The sequence below is a fragment of the Lampetra fluviatilis genome, chromosome 1 (genome assembly GCF_964198595.1).
Source record: "Lampetra fluviatilis chromosome 1, kcLamFluv1.1, whole genome shotgun sequence".
Lineage (NCBI taxonomy): Eukaryota > Metazoa > Chordata > Hyperoartia > Petromyzontiformes > Petromyzontidae > Lampetra > Lampetra fluviatilis.
This window is the reverse complement of record NC_136275.1, coordinates 14182761-14202117: the sequence shown is the minus strand read 5'-3', so window position 1 is coordinate 14202117 and position 19357 is coordinate 14182761. Positions and strand designations below refer to the sequence as shown.

The 19357-nt window shown below is 46.9% G+C and overlaps 1 protein-coding gene across 3 annotated transcripts in view; it reads left to right on the top strand.

The window, feature by feature from the left end:
- Positions 1–19357, top strand: part of LOC144932872 (neuropilin-2-like) — a 69944-nt gene that overhangs the window by 6207 nt on the left and 44380 nt on the right. For 2 of the 3 annotated variants that reach the window (XM_078857269.1, XM_078857272.1), the window contains exons 2-6: positions 1011–1191; positions 11076–11257; positions 11467–11736; positions 13804–13959; positions 15463–15632. In XM_078857269.1, the coding sequence (XP_078713395.1) occupies positions 1011–1191; positions 11076–11257; positions 11467–11736; positions 13804–13959; positions 15463–15632 (959 nt within the window). Of the gene's footprint in view, positions 1–1010; positions 1192–1595; positions 1686–11075; positions 11258–11466; positions 11737–13803; positions 13960–15462; positions 15633–19357 lie in introns of those variants that run through there. The other variant, XM_078857280.1, reaches the window with a different exon arrangement.

Sequence of the window (19357 nt, the reverse complement as noted above, 5' to 3'; positions counted from 1 at the left end):
CACCGCCTGCACACTCGAATTGATTAATTGGAATGAACCAACTACCATCCACAGTTTGGACGGGTGGAGAGGAGAGGCAGGTAGATCGCAGAGATTGGAGTGGGGTGGGGTTGATCACAGCTCAGTCTGTCGTTATACGTGCGCGGTGCCACTACGTGCGCCGACGACGCGCACGGTGCGTGTCGGTGTGAGTGGGGCAGCGTCGCGCTGCGCTACGAACCCGGATTTCCCCGAGTTCGAATCCCGCTCACGGCCACCAACACCAGTGACGATTATCTGAACTGGTCGTGGGCCTTCCCTAGGTCGACTCAGCCTCAAACGAGTACCTGGTGCAGTGCGTAAACATCGCGACTTGGGATACAAAGGCAGCCAGGCGTGGTGCTGGCCACCCCACCCTCTCGTGTTCCGTGCCGTGCTCGCTCACAGCACTTTCCCCCAACTATTAAGGGTATACGGGGGATTTTTGTATGGGGTTGTGAAGGCATAATGGTTAGCGCACGGCGCTTTCGTGAGCAGTGATATCCACCACTCGTTGCGGGCCTCCCCGAGTTCGATTCGCCCTTAAATGTGGATCGCTGGCGCGGTGTGTAAAGAGCGGGAGCACCCGGCAAGAGACAAAGAGTAGTGGTGCTATCTCACATCACCCTCCTCGCTTGCCGCCGCGACCTTTGATAGGCGCTTGCTTGCGATGGATTTTGGCACCCAACTGCGCATTGCTGTGCTATTCTCAGCGCGGAGCACAGGGGCTAGGCAGGGATACGCTCCAGAGCTGCGTTTAAAGTTTGGTCATGTTTATCACTCGTCGGGACCCGCGCGTTGCCCAGTAACGTGCAAGCAGAGACAACGTGGTTACCTGTGATTTATAGCAGCACATCTACGAGACCGTGTTGTCTCTAAGCGATGTCTCCGGTCTCCGTGGGAACCCACTAAATAAGTATATTTCAATCTTCCCGAGAATATTTTTACCCGACGCCTACGAAGTTTGACTCCTCTCGCGCGTGCGTTCTCAGATTTGACGACGTGCGGGGGCCCAGTCACCGTGTTGGGACCGGGCAACATCTCGTCCCCTGGTTTCCCCAATGAGTACCTCCCTCGGCAACACTGCGAGTGGGTCCTGCGGGCCCCGGGCCCCGATCAGCGCCTCTCCGTCATCTTCAACCCTCACTTCGACCTGGAAGGACACAACTGCAGGTGACTCCAACACCCACGTTTATTAAAGCACGCTCCTGCTGCTCCTGCTGCTGGTGGTGCTGCTGCTCTGAAATCCTTGTCCCGGTGATTGTTTCAAGTTTATTACGCAGGTGATAACTCAAGAGACCAGGATAGTCTGTCTTATTTTCAAGAGTCGCCTGGGTCACCATCATTATAAAAGCAAAGCCAATAATATAACGTACGATCATGAAGAACATATAAATCCGACCAAAAACAATTGTGCCACTTGACAACTCAAAGATATTGCACACACATTAATTGATTGACAAATGCCCACCGCCGAGCCAGGCGCTGAGTTGCCTTGTGCCGCACGGGAACAGCTGCCAAGAGGGGGATCTGCTCTCCGAGACATTTCGTTTTGTGCTCAGGTGGAGCATGGATATTGTTTAGATGGGTGACCACCACGCACGCCAAGGTGTCATAGGTGACTGCGGGCGACTACGGTAGGAGTCGGTAAAGCAAAACACTTTGTTGTAAGTATGAGCTCCGTCGTCACAACCCCCGCTAACCAGCTTGGCAAAGTATGATCCAATAGCCTGCACAATCCACAATGATTTGCTAGGCCCTCCAGCAGTAGATTGGCATGCACTGTTTGTGTGATTGCCTTGTATGGCATTTTTGAGAGACTGTTATAGACTCGTATCATTCCGTACATGTTTCACGTTTGGCTCAGGGAGCACACTGATTATAAATGGGTAGTTCTACATTTTTGGATGTGCATTCCAGACACTTTTAAGATGTGGGTAATCATTAGTGTAATCATGAAGTGGCGTTTACTCAGCAAAGTATGTGAACCAATTAGGACTGTAATTCAGATAGAAATCATTTGTCCGTCTTTCTTGATAAGGGTGAAATACGCATAAAATATTGAGGTTTTGACCATACTCAGACAAACTGACTTTCATCCACGCCAGGGTGGTGATGATATGTTTAGTTTCATGTACGTGTCAAGCCACAAATAAGCGATAATTTCCTAAAGCTAATGATATTAACTTCAAAATAAGATCCCATGCGTCATGTTATAACGATGTAGATATGTTGACTTTGAGGTTGTAATTATTACTACGATGACAATTAGCAGGGGAGAATTGGTACAAATCGAGGAGCCAGTTCTGTCAGCTCTACATTTTATTAATGATTCATTGGAACCAATGAGGGAAGAACACATTCCTGCGGAGGGAGCTGGTAGGAACGTTGGGTTGCTCAGTCAATGGCCAGGGTCAACGGCGGCGTGGTGTATTCCGCAAATATGCCCGACTGTGAGGGCGGGCACAAGCCGGCGTGAGTAGGTTAAACGTTGAGTTTTATAAGGGCACCACGGGGTGACCAGCCTCTCCCCACCCCACCCAGCCCCACCCCTCCCACCCCCCACCCAGCCCCACCCTCCCCACCCCTCACCCAGCCCCACCCTCCCCACCCTCCCCACCCTCCCCTCCCCACCCAGCCCCAACCTCCCCACCCAGCCCCTCCCTCCCCACCCAGCCCCTCCCTCCCCACCCAGCCCCTCCCTGCACGACGGACGGACGGACACAATAATCCCCTGTGGGCTGGTGTAACCAGGAGGTTCCTACCAGTAAAACCGTTCTTTTCACTTGAATCAAGCTGGCCACACCCATGGCGTCATTTATCACCGAATAGTTTCCAGCACACTGGTATACTGAAGTTCGGCGCGTGGAGATTAGCCACAACCATAGCGTGGGTTATATGATGGATGTGGTGTGCCATGTGCAGAACTATTTTCCGTCTCACTGACCCAGACAGATCCGCCTGAAATGACACTGCCCACACTTGCCTTGGGTTCCAAAAAAACAATTCGGAAACAACACTGGCTCCTGACAAACTGAGCTCGAATTTATCTGCTTTTAATGAGTCACCATAGTATGTAATGGTAGAGTTATGCTGCTCGTGGTTGAGTTTAAAAAGATGACTTCGTCAGTGAAATTCATTGAGTGTGTTTCAAGTTAGGAGACAAATAATGTAGACATGGACACAATATACACGCGCACCGTGGAGTGATGGCGCAGTGGTTAGGATACTGCGCTATGAACCCCATCGCCCCGAGTTTGATTTCAGGCCATACCGAACATTAGCCCTGGGTCCCCCCCCCTCCCCTTCCCTGGCTCACACTGACCAGCATAGGGAAGTATGGTCAAACGCCGTGACCCATGCAGCATGGGCAGACATTCATCCAGTAGTTGATTTGACAAGGGGCTGTAAATTATTCACACACCGCGATTTTACTTTGAGATAAAGCTGCAACCGGGGAGAGGAGGTGGGCAGGTGCCCCTTCACTTGAAGCTAAAGGCTCGTGTCAGCTCATGAATCTTTCATACCTGGGTCGCGTAATACTTAGACTCCGTCTCAATGTTGTGTACATAAAGTGGTGGTGAAAGGTAATTTATATCAACCATAAATGCACCCACAGTGCCATCGGTGTTCCCAAAAATGGACTGACCTCAGTTGATTTCGCAGCGTTGTGTGTAATTTGCAGGAGGGAATAATAATGAACAAAATCGGAATCCCTCAATGAATTGTTGAGGCCAATTTATTGTGAAATTTATTATTTGGCTTACTTAAAATTTTGGATGGACGATATTTGAGTACGAGTGTTAATTCAGCTGGCGATGGTACAAACCACAAATGCACAATCCACATTCTACAACATGTTTAATTAACTAGATGTCCTCCTAGCTTTGTATAAATTGTGCTTGGCTAAGGTTATTGTCAATCCAATGAAGAACTTTGCTGGCTAAAGAAATGTCGTACTTGTATATAGAACTTATCCACAATTGCATCATGAGTCATGCACGCCACTTTTTCAGGCGGGATGCTGAAGGCAGGGGATATAACTATTTTTCCCTCCCTCCTCAAGATTCGGTGAATTGTCATGATTCGAGAGTCAAATATTTATTTAAATATAGTAGCGAATGCAGCAGTCTCATGGCTGGAGGCGTCAAATGATTCCATCACATAGAACATACACATACAAAAAACGTGCTTACCGATTAAAAGCGGCGATTGTATGCTTATCGCATCCATCTCTAAATTCTCTTCTATTTTGAGCATATCTTTAAATCTCAAAACGTGTGTTTGTTATCGGTAAAAAAAAATGTCGGAGCATTTAAACAAAAATTAGTGTAAGGTTGTGGGAGTTGAGACACTGTAAAGATCTAGGCAGGATCAACCCACAGATGCCTGCTCTAATCTCCGGAAGTCTCTGACCGTTATCTCCAGCCATCTCCGATATCTACACATGCTCATGAGCCCGCAGCGTCTCCGCTAAAGCCCCATATGGGAATCTCAGTAATCCCAGCAATCCCCCGGCAAAGCATGAGTCCTGCTCACACCGCGTGCACTGTGCATGCTCAGCAGTGGCGTGGCATAATTGTCATGGGCCCCGGTGCGAAGGAATGAAATGGGTGCCCTCTGTTCAATTTCCACCCCCTCACCACCGTTGCAGTTGCGCCGCCTGCACACTCAATAGCAACGCCACACGTGCACACCTCACACGCAGTACTGTACACACTGCACACAACACATGTTGTACAAAGCGTATGGATTTCTGCAGTCACAAAAGCTTCAAATCCCACCTGATGACGGACGCTTGTGTTGCGCCCGAAACGTCGTGATTTATTTTATTTTATACCTACGTGACTTTACCGAAAGAACCAAAGAGTACATGTTGTACACAATAAGAATTGCACACAATAGGAATTGTATATAATAAGCGCTTGAGTTTAATTTATTTGCTACACAGGTGATCCTGTTCAGCCAGTTTCCTAGCTATTTTTCAAGAGAGATTCGTGTTTCGTGAGCGCAGGAACAACAAAAACATTAAAACTGGGGAGAATGAGTACAGGATCCTTGAGGCATTGTGTATGCACCTTACAATGTACACATTTCTTCTTGCGTATGGCATTTGAAAAGCAACTGGCAATACTCTATTATGGCTGTGCATTGAGTCTGTTGATCCATTCGATAGCCTCAGCAACTGCTTGGCGTGTAGCGTTCGTAGCTCCTGTGTAACGGTCAGCGCTCTCGGCTCGTTCACAATTGGGCGACTTTACCGTGTGATGTTGGAACGCAATTAAGCGCAGCCCATTTCCGCCTGCGCAGGATTGCACCCACTAATAACTGGACGCAATAAGAAACATTGCACACAATAAGATGTGTACAGACGCATTGCATATAAAGTACGTGCATCGTATGCACTGGCCATTGCACTGTCTCCACTCAAAAGCAGTTGATTGGCACGCTCATGCTGCGTGGATCACACACAGGTGTAACAACAACAACTAAAATGTTTGTAAAAAAAGACAGCAACGGACAGTGATGTAACCACGCTTTACCCCACCACCCCAGGCGATTTGCAGTCGACTTGGTATCACAGTGAGAGAACTTCATCGTTCATCATAATGAGATGCGATGGTAGCGATATATTTACTACCTCGTCTGCTGTACAGGAGGCTGTGGGTTTGATCCCGACCTTGACGCCTGTAGATTTTTCTCTGGGTCCTTTGGTTTTTCCCACCACATTTAGAATGAACGTGCGTTGAGAGTATTTGGCTGCAATGCATTTCCACATTGTAAGCCACTTCGTTGGGCTATCCGTTGTGGCCAGGTCGCTTCTGAAAAAGAGCTTTATCGCTCAGTGGGCCTTAGCTGGTAAAATAAAACATAGTCTAGTTGTATAGTTTTTAGAGAGGATACGATTGAATACAATCGATAAAGTAATTGTCTAAGTTTCAAGCACCTTGAATGGGAATGAAACCGGGCTTCTCAACAGCGAGGCGATCGTGCCGTCCACCACGGTCTGTGTGATACCGACAGCCACATCCTTCATTTTGCACGTTTAACGCATCAAGGCGAGAATTGTACGAGCCGGTCAGATTTGTGACTTCTATGGGCGATGGAACGGACCACAGGCAAGAAATACATGTTTTATGTTTGCGTAGGGAAGTCTCAACGGACGCTCAGGACTTTTTTTTTCTGGACAGTCCTGTTTTAGGATGTTTGGCCAGTTCTCTGTTCAGGATCTTTGCATGCGGGCGAGATACCAGAGTGTTTACGGAAATTAGCCAACAGAGTGGCTTCGCCTATGAAGTGTGCAGGCAGTGCTATTGCACCAGAGCCCACACGCCAAAGGGGCCCATGCTATTGAAGAGGCGGTTAGGAGGGGGGGAATTTGGCAAGTGCCCTGCCAACCACACTAAACCACTGTAGCCAACACGGTCAGGGAGATAACACTGAAATCATCTGTACAGCAACCTACTTGCTGTACTATCTTAGGCAGGGCACCTCATAGCCCTGCAGGTGAAAGAGTCTCATTCACAAGAAGAATAAATATGTGTTATCCATCACACACGTGTGTGTGAACAATTGAATTCAAACATGAGCACGTGGACACGTGTGGGTAAACAAGGGAATGCACACATGTTTATGCACACATATAGAATGTACATGTGGATGTGTGTGTGGACATGCAACGTGCACCCACCCACGGTTATCGTTCACCGCAACAAAACCACGTGCGTGGGCGAGAGGCGACTCCCTGTTTCGACGCGGCACCCGCACACGCGAGCGCGATGGGATAAACAACGGACGATCGGGGTGGTCTGCCACGAGTGAACAAGACAAACACATGCCTCCCGTCGACGGTATCACGTGTACAGTACCTCAATATCAATCGATGGACTTTACGGCCAGGTGACAAGCTCATTGAGACGCTTGTACTCTTACAAGGGAGACACTGTGGATAGTGTATAGCTTGCCTGCTGCCAAATTCACCCTAAAATGTGCCCCATCTAATCAGACGTGAGAAAATAAAACAATCTGGAGCCTGGTTAGTACTTGCATGCGAGGCTGCCTGGAGATACCAGGTTATGTAAGTTTGTGCTGCTGGAGCTGTGTGTGTGTGAATCTATTTATGTGCATTTTGGAATGTTGCTCCATAATATTTTCAGGTTTACTCCAAGTAGTCCAGTTTCCTCCGACATGAAGCTAAACACTCATTGATGGAGTTGGCCAAACATCCCAATACCTCAGTGAGGCATTCCTGGATATGGTACATTATTTTATATATATAATGCAGGTTGAGGAGTTTTGTTGTTATAGTGCAGTGGCTTTTATACAAAATAAACACACATTTCTGTATGTCAACAATTTCTGCTGCACGAAACCTCAGAATAAATTATCGCGGAGCTGGTTTCTTGCTTGAATACGAATTAGGATCAGGGTTTGCATATTGCTTGGAGGAAAATTACTTGGTCAATTGGTGATGGGGATTCTATATATCTTATTGTTCAGCACCAGAATTAAAGCAATTTAGTGTTTTAGGTCAATTCTACCCTATGAGTGAAACCAATTAAAGTCTAGGCACTAATTTTTATGGGGCCCAAATTTGAAAATTAAATTTTTTATTTTTTTCTTGATGGAAAAAAAATACTCAATTATATTTCAGCTGAACATGATTAGAGTCACATCAGTCAGTCATTAATATCGTATTTGTACTCAATTAGGGGAGTGCCACAAAGTAGGCAACCTCAGTTAAGACGTCAAAGGATTTTAACAGCACATGTGAAGTGTAATTTTAAAGATGATTCGCTATAGAGTTTTAGTGCATGGCTTTTTTAATTGAATGATTCTTTCACATGCTCCAAACTGAACGCGCCATAATCACCAGCACAGCGTGGATGAAAGAGTCAGTTTGTCTGAGTTCAGCCAACACTGTGATGTCTCCCTAAGCAAGAAATACGGACAAATAATTTCTATCTGAATTACAATCCTGATTGGTCAACATACTGTGGCTACTTGTAAATATGACTTCTTTCGCACCACACGTAGCCATATGTGGGAATTGGAGGTGTGGGGCTAAATATTATACTTGTGGTTCAGCCACACCTTTAACGTGTCTGAAATGTACATTCAAAGTTGTGTTACTGACCATTAATAAAGAATCGCAATGACTAATTATAATATACTAGGGGTTGTTCGGGGGCGACACAGGTGCCCCTCACAACCATTACGGCCTTCGGCCAGGAAAGTCACGAAAAAAATTGCACACGAACGACGCATTCACGCAAGCACCCGATGGTCCGTTTTGAAGTTTTTAAATCAATCATATTTTGAATTGTATTATGTTTCAATTAGATGAAAAAAAATCTTCATTAAAAGCTTATATCATTTTACATCTGGAAGACTTAATTGAAAACGACATTTCGTGTGAATTTCCTCTCGTCGTTAAGCCTTGCTGGGGGTTTGGTTCGATGCGGACTTTCACCTGTTTGGGATTGCGGGATCGAGATAGGGCGACATAGAGCTGCTGGCCATGCGAGAAAACCACCGTCTGCAGATCGATTTTAACGTAATCGAACGTCTGTCCCTGCGCCTCCGTCGTTCATGCAGGGGGCGCGTAGGTTTGCAGCGCCCCTGCATGAAAACGACGGAAAGTGCAGCATTCATCACAGATAGATAAAGTTGTGCGCTTATATAAGAGTATGGGATGATACGAGTCTTTAGAAGTACATTTGAACTACAATCCTAATTGATTGACTTCCAGTCCCTAAAATTGCCAATCTCTCTCTGCATATGGTTGGATAAATGACAACTTAGAAAAATATGTCCAAATTTTGCTTTGCCAGGATGTGGCTGCAGTTGATTTCTTCGATGTCTCCATTGAATTTTCGGAGTGCGGACAGTGGTTTTCTGTGAATTTCTACTTGAGAGGTAGTGGGCACATCTGCCATGAAGCGTACATTATTTATTTGACTCTTCAATGTTTTGGAGGTATTGTGCTGATGAATACCCACCAATTGAGAGTGTATGCAATATACAGTTGAATTAGTGGAACTGCCCCTTTAGAGTGTCTCTGAATGTGTGGACCATTGGACTCCCCTTTGGCACACAGGGATCGCTGTGGGGCTCACTTCGTTCATCATTATCATTATTATGCTTGTTTGATCATGGAATGCGTCAATGGCGTTTTTTTTTCTTTGGCAGGGAGGGGGAACCACCGCGATGTATAATACAATTGAGCAAATTTGTGTGGTAATTTTTCTAATTTGGAAAATGTTGAGCATGGCACCAGCACATGATGACCTACACTTGCGAATAACGTCACGGGATCTTTAATGTCCACTGTGAAGCAGACAACAGCGTGTGGTGTTATTGTGAATACACCTGCAGCAATAAGCGGGGGCAGCCACTGGATTCGAACCACAAACCTCTACAATGAGCGGCGAGTGCCACCGGTAGCCTGCGTCACCCCCCTACCCCCCCACCACCGTTAACCACACATTTTTCAAGCGAGACTCTTCGACTAGGAAATCACCGGGGCAAGAATTTTGCGTAATCTCTTTGTAAACAAACCCTCATCTCTGGTCTGGGTAATGAGTTCCTGGCGTGATTATGTTTGTGCCGCCATGCATTCATTTCTCTGAGATGCTATGGCGCGTGTTTTGTGTGCTCGCTCATCCTCGTGTCCGCTCGCTCGAGATCTAGCCGTTGAGATAGTGCTTCAAATTCACTGCGTGAAAAAACACTTAACTTCCGGATTTTTGCGGCGATAACTAATTTTGCTGAAGGGCAGCGTACACTGGGTTGGGAGCAAAACACAAGGCACTACAGTAAGTTCTTAGGAAGAGTTGGTGGTGTTTCGGTGAAAAGCCGGTAAATTGCTTTTAGTTCGGATAAGAATCTCAGTCCGCAAGAGTCGCCAATATTTGTTGTTGGCAGGCTGATGAGTGTAATCATGAATTCAGATTACTACAAATCAATACTGCCGCTGCTTGTTAAACTGCTAAATAAAGGAGATTGAATGATTAAATCTGGCCTCTTCAAGTGCTGACTGATAGCAGCTTTACAGTGCTGGCTTTACAGCACCGCAAACAGTGGCTTCCGAACAATACAAAATCATTAATTCAATGCAGCATTCTGTATATGTAAAGCAGTGCATCTCTTAATCAAACTACTTAAGATGGGAAATATAAGTACTGAGCTGAAATGCGTCGTGCTTCAGTAAGATGCATCACATAGTCAAATGGCTCTTCCATATAACTGTGGAATTTCTGTTCCTGGCTCAGAGCAAACAATGACGGGTGGGCTTTGCAATATTTTTTTGGGTGAAGGGTTGCCTTTCACTTAATTAATTGTAATCTCTGCGTGCATTCAAAATATCACCCAAAAAACATACAGGCCACACATTAAAACTCCCCAGTGTTGTTCTACCGGATCATGGGCAATAAACTCAATGTTGGTAATGTAACCCATGGTTAGCAATGCCTGGTATTCCCAGACAGTGTCCCATCCCAGTCTCTAACCGGGCTCAACCCTGCTCAGCTACTGAGATTCAATGAAAGTGGGCGCATTCAGGGTGATTTGTTCTGCCTAGCAGATTAAACCCTTCATAGATTCCGCTAAATCTTATTTGTCATGACTTTACCCTGCTGCTGACTTTTTGTTGTTGTTGGTGTTGTTTTATGAATTGAATTGTCTAATCTTACACCCACAATCTCTCTTGCAACACAGAGTCAGGTCACAATGTGCTTAGCCCCGATGCTAAATTCGTAGGTCACGTCAAGAAATATTGGTGCAATATTGAACACCTTTTTTACCGTAAGCATTGGGCCATCAGAGCCTTAACACAGTGAGAGTGAGAACTATAGCAGAACGCATGACACATGCAAGAGCAGATAGTATCATCACTCGTTCTGTTCAGCATTTTACATTTGTTTCAAGTTTGTTCCACATCGAATGTGTTGTGCACTTCCTTTATGCAAGGTCACATGACAGCATTGGTAGTGCTCGCAGTGCAGTTTTTTGGGAGACCCCAGTATCAGTGGCGATGTTTGCGGTGGGGCGTGCAGGTTTGACTATGTGGAGCTGCGGGACGGTGATGGGCCCTCGGCTGACATCATCGGTCGCTACTGCGGCATGGTGGCACCAGGCCTGCTCGTGTCGTCCGGCTCCGCGCTCTTCGTGCGCTTCGAGTCGGACTATGCGCACCAGGGCGCCGGCTTCTCGCTCCACTATGAGATCCACAAGTCGGGTGAGTGCATGCGGGCCCGCTGGGAGCTGTGCAGGCAGATTTGGTAGAGACAGAGAGTTATGTTTCCTCGCATCAAATTGTCACCCAAATCGTGAAATGGGGTGCAGGTAGAGGCAGTGAATCGGCACATGCCTACTCATTAGGTGTTAACAATCAGCAGCAGCAGAAGTGGCAGCACTCTGACTAAAGCTTGATTGTCGTTGTACCAGTTTCTGGTTCCGACGACTGCTCGTGGAACTTCACGGCACCCTCCGGGGTTCTCTCGTCGCCCGGCTTCCCGGACAAGTACTCGCACTACCTGGAGTGCACCTACACAGTGTGGGCGGGGCCATGGCGCGACCTCGTGCTCCGATTCACACACTTTCATGTTGAGGGAGTCAGCAGAGGCCCCCCTGGAGCGGGGCACAACCCCCACCTGGCTGGGGGAGTGGCCGACTGCCCCTACGACCGTCTGGAGGTGTGGGACGGCCTGTCGAACGGTGAGTGGACGCGTTGGGCAGGTGGGTGGGCTGAGTGTGCGAGTGAGTGGACATACATACTGTACAGGCCGATGGGTGGGTGGATAGGTGATGTGGGTTGACGGGTGTCCTGCTCAGCGGGAATATTAGTGGCGATGAATGGTTGAGCGAGAGAGAAGCCAGTTACATTCTAACGATAATCCCCCGCTGTGCACATGTGCATATATAATCAAGAATCCATTGCTGCCCTGATAACTAGGCCAACTAAAGGTGCTGCTGTTTGCTGCTCTGTGGAGTTAGATCACAGAAATCACGTGGGAGGAAACTGGAATGACCTGGTAGAAAAACCCACCATGCAGTTTAAGGGTCACATTTATAGGTCCCCACGAGCAAGTGGACTCGTAAACCCAATTGCCGTACTACCATCCTGGCCATCTCGCAACCCAGCGAGTGGGTTTGGGAATCTCATATATCTGCAAAATCCACCAACCCTTCCTTCTAAAGTGCTGAATCACAGGTATGCATTGTCACCTTGCTCACACGGTTTCTGAACAATGATTGGCGGATGTGGTTTGCGTCTAATGAGTGATTTGACATATTGGCAGATAGCACTGTCTCCCCAGTGCAATCATGCTTGACTGCTTTTACAGCATGGAGATCAATGGGCAGGAAGGTGGTGATGGTGGACATTAAATTGGGTCGTGTAGTTTATTTGTTGCGGTTTGGTAATTGGAATGCAACCTGAAAAGAACAGAGGTTATGAACTTTATTTAATAAATCAAGCCAGAACCACGTTCATGCTAAACACAGCGCAGCCTTGTGATGTCTTGGTTGTTTTTTGCAAAGTGGTTTGTGGTGGGGAATATCTTGTGCGGTTGCACCCAATCCAAGAGCCAAACGGCTCTTGAACTCGACCTCAATGTGCAGAATCCATTGGCTGTTGGCCGTGTTCTTTGTATAAATAGGAGAGCCGTTGAGGGCCAGGGTGGAAGAGAGGCTCTGCGGGTTGGGTCGTGGTGGAACAGATAGGGAATCCGTGCTTGGACAAAATGCACATGTCCACTCCTAGGTATTAAAATTGTCTAGAGGCTGAGCTTGGATTTTATAAGGAAGCTTGGGAAGATCTTTATTGGTAGGTAGTTTATGCAGAGCGGTGCATAATGTAAGGAACTCATCGAATACACATAGCCGGGTGTGAGGGACTGGTGTAAATTCTAATGATGTTGATGAGTTCCCCTAAAAGTGTCACATTTAGAGCCAACCCAAATGTCCTATGCTGAGGCTGTCCAGTAGAGAGTTTCTCATCAAATTCACTTGAGCTGGCAGACATTTGACTGGACGCTGAGTTTTTCTTGGGTAACACACCACATCATATATGCTGTGTTACATATGTGTGGAGAAGAAAACTAATTTGAAGAGATCGAATTCCTGTGAACACCGAAGGAGACATGTCAGCAGTTTAGCTGCATACAACTGATACGGACTGGATGAGTGGCTTGTCTCATCATGAAGCTCATGTTCTCCCACACCTCATGTACATACAGCTCACTATGTGGACGTGTGCCATGCGTGGCACAGGCTGTTGTCCCAGACCTTGCAGACTTTGGCGGACGTGCAAAAAGAATTTTGCCCCCTCCACTAAAAATCATAGTTGATGGCGTGGATTCATCCGATGGGCTCAATTTTAACAGTTTTATACAAATTTTTAAATGCGTACGTTACTATTAACATATACTTTTCATGCTTCAAATGTAGAGTCAAAAGTCAATTCTAGAAAAAATATATACATTTTTTATTTAGTGATAAGAGGCACTGCAGCTGAGAGGGGTGGGTCTTGTGTGATTGTGCCCTCGGCAATAGTGCCTCCACAGTACGTGCCGATTTAGTTTTTCTGCTTAACATTCGTGGCATTGCCCACGTCGCATGCCCCCTGGCCTCCACGAATCCCAGAGCCCTCCACCTGCCCCCCATCCCATCGTTGCGCTGGAGTCATCGCCCCCTACCCCCTGATGGCACTGTCCACGGTGCCGTTTATCTCTGCCACTTGTAACGTGACGGCGCGCTGCTCACGGTGCTCTGTGTGTGCAGTGGGCCCCCTGATTGGGCACTACTGCGGACGGCGTGCGCCCTGGGTGCTGCGCTCCTCCACGGGCGTGCTCTCGCTGCGCTTCTTCACCGATGCCGCCGTGGCACGCGACGGATTCTCCGCCAACTACACCACGATGCCAAAGAACCTGACCAAGGGTGCGTGTGCCCGAAGGCTCTCGGCCGCTGGCAGGAGATGAAGTAGTTTACTGTTCTTTAGGGGGTGGGTTCTCCATGATGTGCCCGAACTTACCATGATGGTTACCCTGACAAAGCAGTCCTGAAATACTTTACACCGTTCCAGTGGTCGGATCTGAAAGACCCGTACAATATACGTTCACTCATGACATATGACTGATTGATCCTTTAATGTAATAGGATTTTAAATGGCTTGAATAAGGTCTTTCCAAGGGCAACACACCGGGTACCTTGGACACAAGGCTGCATCCAGGTGTTAAAGTAAACAAGGGAACCAGATAGGTCAGAGCAATGAGCTGGCTCCACTGAGGGCAAGTCCTGGTTTCATTCAACAGTGATTAAACGATCTTCTCAATTGTAGTAGGGTAATGGTCTCAACCTTGTCACAATGACAATAACACAAAAAAAAACCCATTACATTACACATTTGTTTTTTGACGTAATTTTTACGTCAAAATTAAACCTTGGATTGCGAGAATAATTCGTTCCGGAAACGTGCTTGTAATCCAAAGCACTCGTATATCAAAGCGAATTTCTCCATAAGAAATAATGGAAACTCAGATGATTCGTTCCACAACCCAAAAATATTCACGTAAAAATGATTAATACAAAATACCTTTTTATATTTTTATTATTAAAATGTAATGTAAAGTAATCAAATTTATTAATTACATTTAATCGTGGCTGGTGTGAGGGAGACGAGAGAGAGGAGAGGAGGAGGGGGCCATTGTTGCAGTACAGTTACTAAAGAACAGTCACTACACTTGGACACAAAATAAAAAAATGCTTTACGCACACACACGTGGTCACAACACTATAGTAAACAGTATACGCTCACACGGATGTTGACTATATGAGTGAGGCACGCCGACTGAGACCAAGCATGGGAGACGATTACCTACAATCCCGCAGCGAGAGAGAGAAGAACCATCGGCTCAGTTGTGATCACGTTTATCAAGTAAAAATGTATCAAAAAATGTTGCTCGTCTTGTAAAACACTCGCAGACCAAGTTACTCGCAATCCAAGGTTTTACTGTAGTTTTTTTCAGAATTCTGACATTCGGAAGTCATGGTGAGGTACTATGTTATCAATGCCATTGGCCATCGTGACCTCTTGACCATGAGGTTGGCAAGATGAAGCTCATCGGCACAGGAGCAGCGTTCCGAGTCATGAGATTGTATTCACATCCCAAACTGAGTTGACTCAACCTATAATCATGATCAGTTGTCCATGAAAGAGGCATTTCAAGAAGCCATACAATACGCAATGCCATCTTAAATATCAGTCACATTATATTCGACTACTCATCTTGCAAACCATTCACGTCATTTATTCGGAACAATAACAAGCCATTTTCTCATCGACGCCGAATTGAGCACAACATGAAATACAAGACAGATCCACCCATCTACAGCACGCACGCTTATTTACACGTATCCCAACCACGATTGTTTTGCTCGCAGGGTATGAATGCTTTCAGCCGCTTGGAATGGAATCGGGAGAAATCGAGGATGAGCAGATCATGGCCTCCTCCTCTTTCGTCTCGGACCACTGGGGCCCCGAACTGGCTCGTCTCTACAACCAGTACAACGGCTGGACGCCCTCTTCCGACCTCTCACGCGAGTGGATACAGGTGCCCCTTTAAATGAAATCATCCACACACGCACCAGCACGTTTGCGATACTCACCCAAATGCGGCCTAAATGCAGGCATGCTCTCGGGAAGCAGGAATTTTAAAATTAAACGCTTTGAGCAGTAGAATGTCAGGTTATTTAATTTTGCCTTTTGATGACTTCCTTTATTGTGTTAAATGCAGGTTTTATGAACACTTTTTTTCGTGCGTTTGCTACTTTTGCGCCGCCAGGGGAGTTCTGTGAAAAACGTGTTGTCATCACCATGTGTGCGTGTGTCCGTGTGTCCACGCGGCGGAGTTACACATAAGCGTAATACACACGCGTGCAAGCTCGGTGTGGTACGCAATTGTCGGCACACTGATAGGCAGGCACCTGCTCGAAAGGAACTGTCTCAAATCGCACAATAATTCAGCTGAGATCATTCAGCGAGCACGTGCGGGAGACACATAGCACGTCAATCGGCATCCCTTCACCCCACCCCAAGCACGGTTTACACGTGCTCACCACCACCACGGTTGCCCAAACTGGCCGGCACACCGTTTCCGCTGCGGCATGCAAAAGCAATTAACTCCGGCCACCGCCACATCCAAATTTTATGCCTCTTTTAAAAACAGCGCTGGCCTGGAATTCCACGCAGCACCAGCTCTGGGTGGTACCTGTTTACTTGGGCTAGAACGTACACGTGCATCGGTGTGTGTGTGTGCTCGAGTATGCACGTGTGTGCATGTATGCTACAAATTCGGGTCCTGGGCAGCTGCAGGGCACGATTCGGTACATGCACAGTTTCCTTCCAGTAAATTACTACAGACACATTCCAGCACCCGCTCACTTTCCGCTCACCCGCTCGGTCGCTCACTCCATCGCTTGCTCGCTCGCTTGCTCGCATTTTGGGTGGGGGGGGGGACGAAGGGGCTTGGTATGGGAGGCACGTACTCTATTGGGCAACAGGAACGTAATATATGTGTGCATTTAAGAAATACCCTCTCGGGATCACGATTAGCACTGTTAGCATACATTTCTGCTGACTGTGTTTTCGCAAATGGGTTCTTTAGCATGACGGAATGGGCATTAAACACATTGACGCGCACACGCACACATGTGCATGTATACGCATTAACTCCAACTCGAACAGAGAAAAGCAACGATATTATTTTACGGATTGTATAATAATTGTTTGCTATGCTACTTAAAAATGACATTAAATACAGTGAAAATCAGTATTATGGAACTTAACATTTAGGGCATCTGAACTGAGAATTAATTACATACATGTGTGCGTATGCTTCTTCGCCAAGATCAATTTATTTTCGGATTTATTTTCCAGTTCCTGTGCGTGGATAGGTTTTTTTTGTATGGACATGAATGAATGAGACGTTCTTCGTAAGTGGCCAGGTCCATGTGGCCGGCTGCGCGACCCATTCCATTTCCCATGTGCTCAGGCGCCGTAGTCTGTTTTAATGATGGGTTATTTCTGTGCTTGGCTTTTTTTTATCCTCTCGCATGGGAATCCTCACTGTTAGCGCTCCTCCCTGCTGCCGTGGTACGTGTACCTCGGAGAGTAAATACGACCAGTCAGAACGCCAGTGACGCGTAGTCGGCATCCGCAGTGCATTTGTGGTGACGGATGCCGTAGGATCCAACTCACTTTAAGTATACAGTTCTCCCACGTGAGAGCGCAATTACGATGACCGCGCTAAAGTTTTTTTTTTACCACCAGGTAAGGCCCAGTGAGCTATGCAGCTCTTTATCAAGAGTGATCTGGCCACAAATGACAGCTCAACAAAGTGGCTTATCATGTGGAAACCTATAGCAGCCAAATGCTCTAAGTGTACGTTTCTAAATGTGGAGGGAAAAACCAGAGGAGCCGGAGAAACATCCACGTGACCGTGGGGAGAACGTGCAAACTCCAAATATGCAGGCGTCAGGGTCGGGATCGAACCCACGACCTCCTGTATACCAGGCGAGGTAGTTAACATCTCGCCACCATGGCGCACCCCTAATGCGGACATTCACAGCGTTTATTGCCGCGATGTATAAATGCATGGGTGCACAGCAAATGCAGTCTAAATATTTATGCATGTGTCCGTGTGTATCACGGCTGGCTGAGAATCGAGATCTTTCATCTCCAGGGGTTTACCTGAAGTTTCCGTCTGTGAGAATAACATAATGGACACGTAACCAAATGCATATATACAAACATAAGTACACATTCACACAAGTTAAAATCCATTCACGGTAGTGCGTTGTCATGACAATTAATTGGGCTGTTTTATGCATCGTACCAGCCAGCTGTGCAAGAACATTCAGAAACTACACATAGCCAGGTGATGGATGCACGTGTTTTGTTAAACATTGTGGTTATCCGGTGCTGTGGCGCGTACCGTAACTTCGTTAGGTTAGTCACCCCACTTTCATGCAGACACGTGTGCACACACACACATGTAATAACAGCCATAGAGGGTTCACGTGGGGATTGGCTTGCCGGTCCTGCTTGTAGCCAATAAGGGTTGAGATCGGGACCATGGCCCATGCGTCATCACGACAGGTCATCAGGAGTGATTGGCCTAGCCATTCGGGGCCCCAGCCAATGGGGAGCCGGATGAGGGGCGTGGTCCCGGGATTGACAGGGAACCATCGAGAATGGTCAAAGCTGTCCATGTACGATTGGCTGGGGGAACCACGTGACGAAGGTATTAAGAGCGAGTGGAGGGGAACGATCGGGAGCAGACGGAAACTGAGAAGAGCAGGGTCACGCGCGGACGGGGGCTGGGGTTGCCACGTGCGCGGTGGGGACTTAGTGCGTAGTCTGTCCTCTCTCCGTTGTCTGCCAGCAACGGAGAGTGAGTGAGCAAAGGGTATTGTGGAGTGGAAATAAAAGGACCGATTCCGAAGCCGTCTCTGGAAGGATTATTACACACACACAAATACAGAGTTTGTCTGATACGTAATGTGAGCAGATGAACCATGGCCTGCATATAATAGAGGTTCTTTTTTTGTATGGTCGATCCCTGGAAATGTAAAATAAATGGAAAAACTGCACTCAACGATGCTCAAAACGTGAGAAATGCTGACCGTGAGCTGCGTCTCCACACTGCACATAAAATGCATGCGTCAGGCAGTCCTAGTCCAGCACTCTACTACACTGTACAGCAACTACAAAGGCATTCATTTGCGCATCATGATTTATTGTGGATTTCAATGGTTCCACTGGCAATTCTGATCCTTTTTGAAATTATCATTTTCATATTATTTGTTATCATACGAAAGCAAATTATAACATTACAAGCTGGCTAAATAGCCTTCAATATGGTGTGTGTGAAAATAATGTGGGTTTTTTTGCTAACAGAATGGATATACTGAGACACCGTACCACTGAATTAGCCTGGTATTTCGATGGCACACTAATTGACTTGGTGCACGGTGTAGTGGTGCCTAGCGAGTGAGTTGCCGTAGACATCGGCTGTGAATGGGGCAGACAAGAAACACAATTCAGCTGCGGAATGAGCAGCCGCACTTGTCGGTGGTGAGGGCAGAGGCAGCAGCTAGGGTGACAACCTCTTGAGGTACGATGAACCGGAGCCCATCTTGGGCCAAAGATCGTCTCACAAGAATACTAGAAGCATGGGAAAACTGCGTGTGAATGTATTGCCTTGAGTGGTGCCTCATTGCACAACTTAACAAAAAAAAACAGGACTTTTAATGTCCTGGGAAAACTTGCTGATTT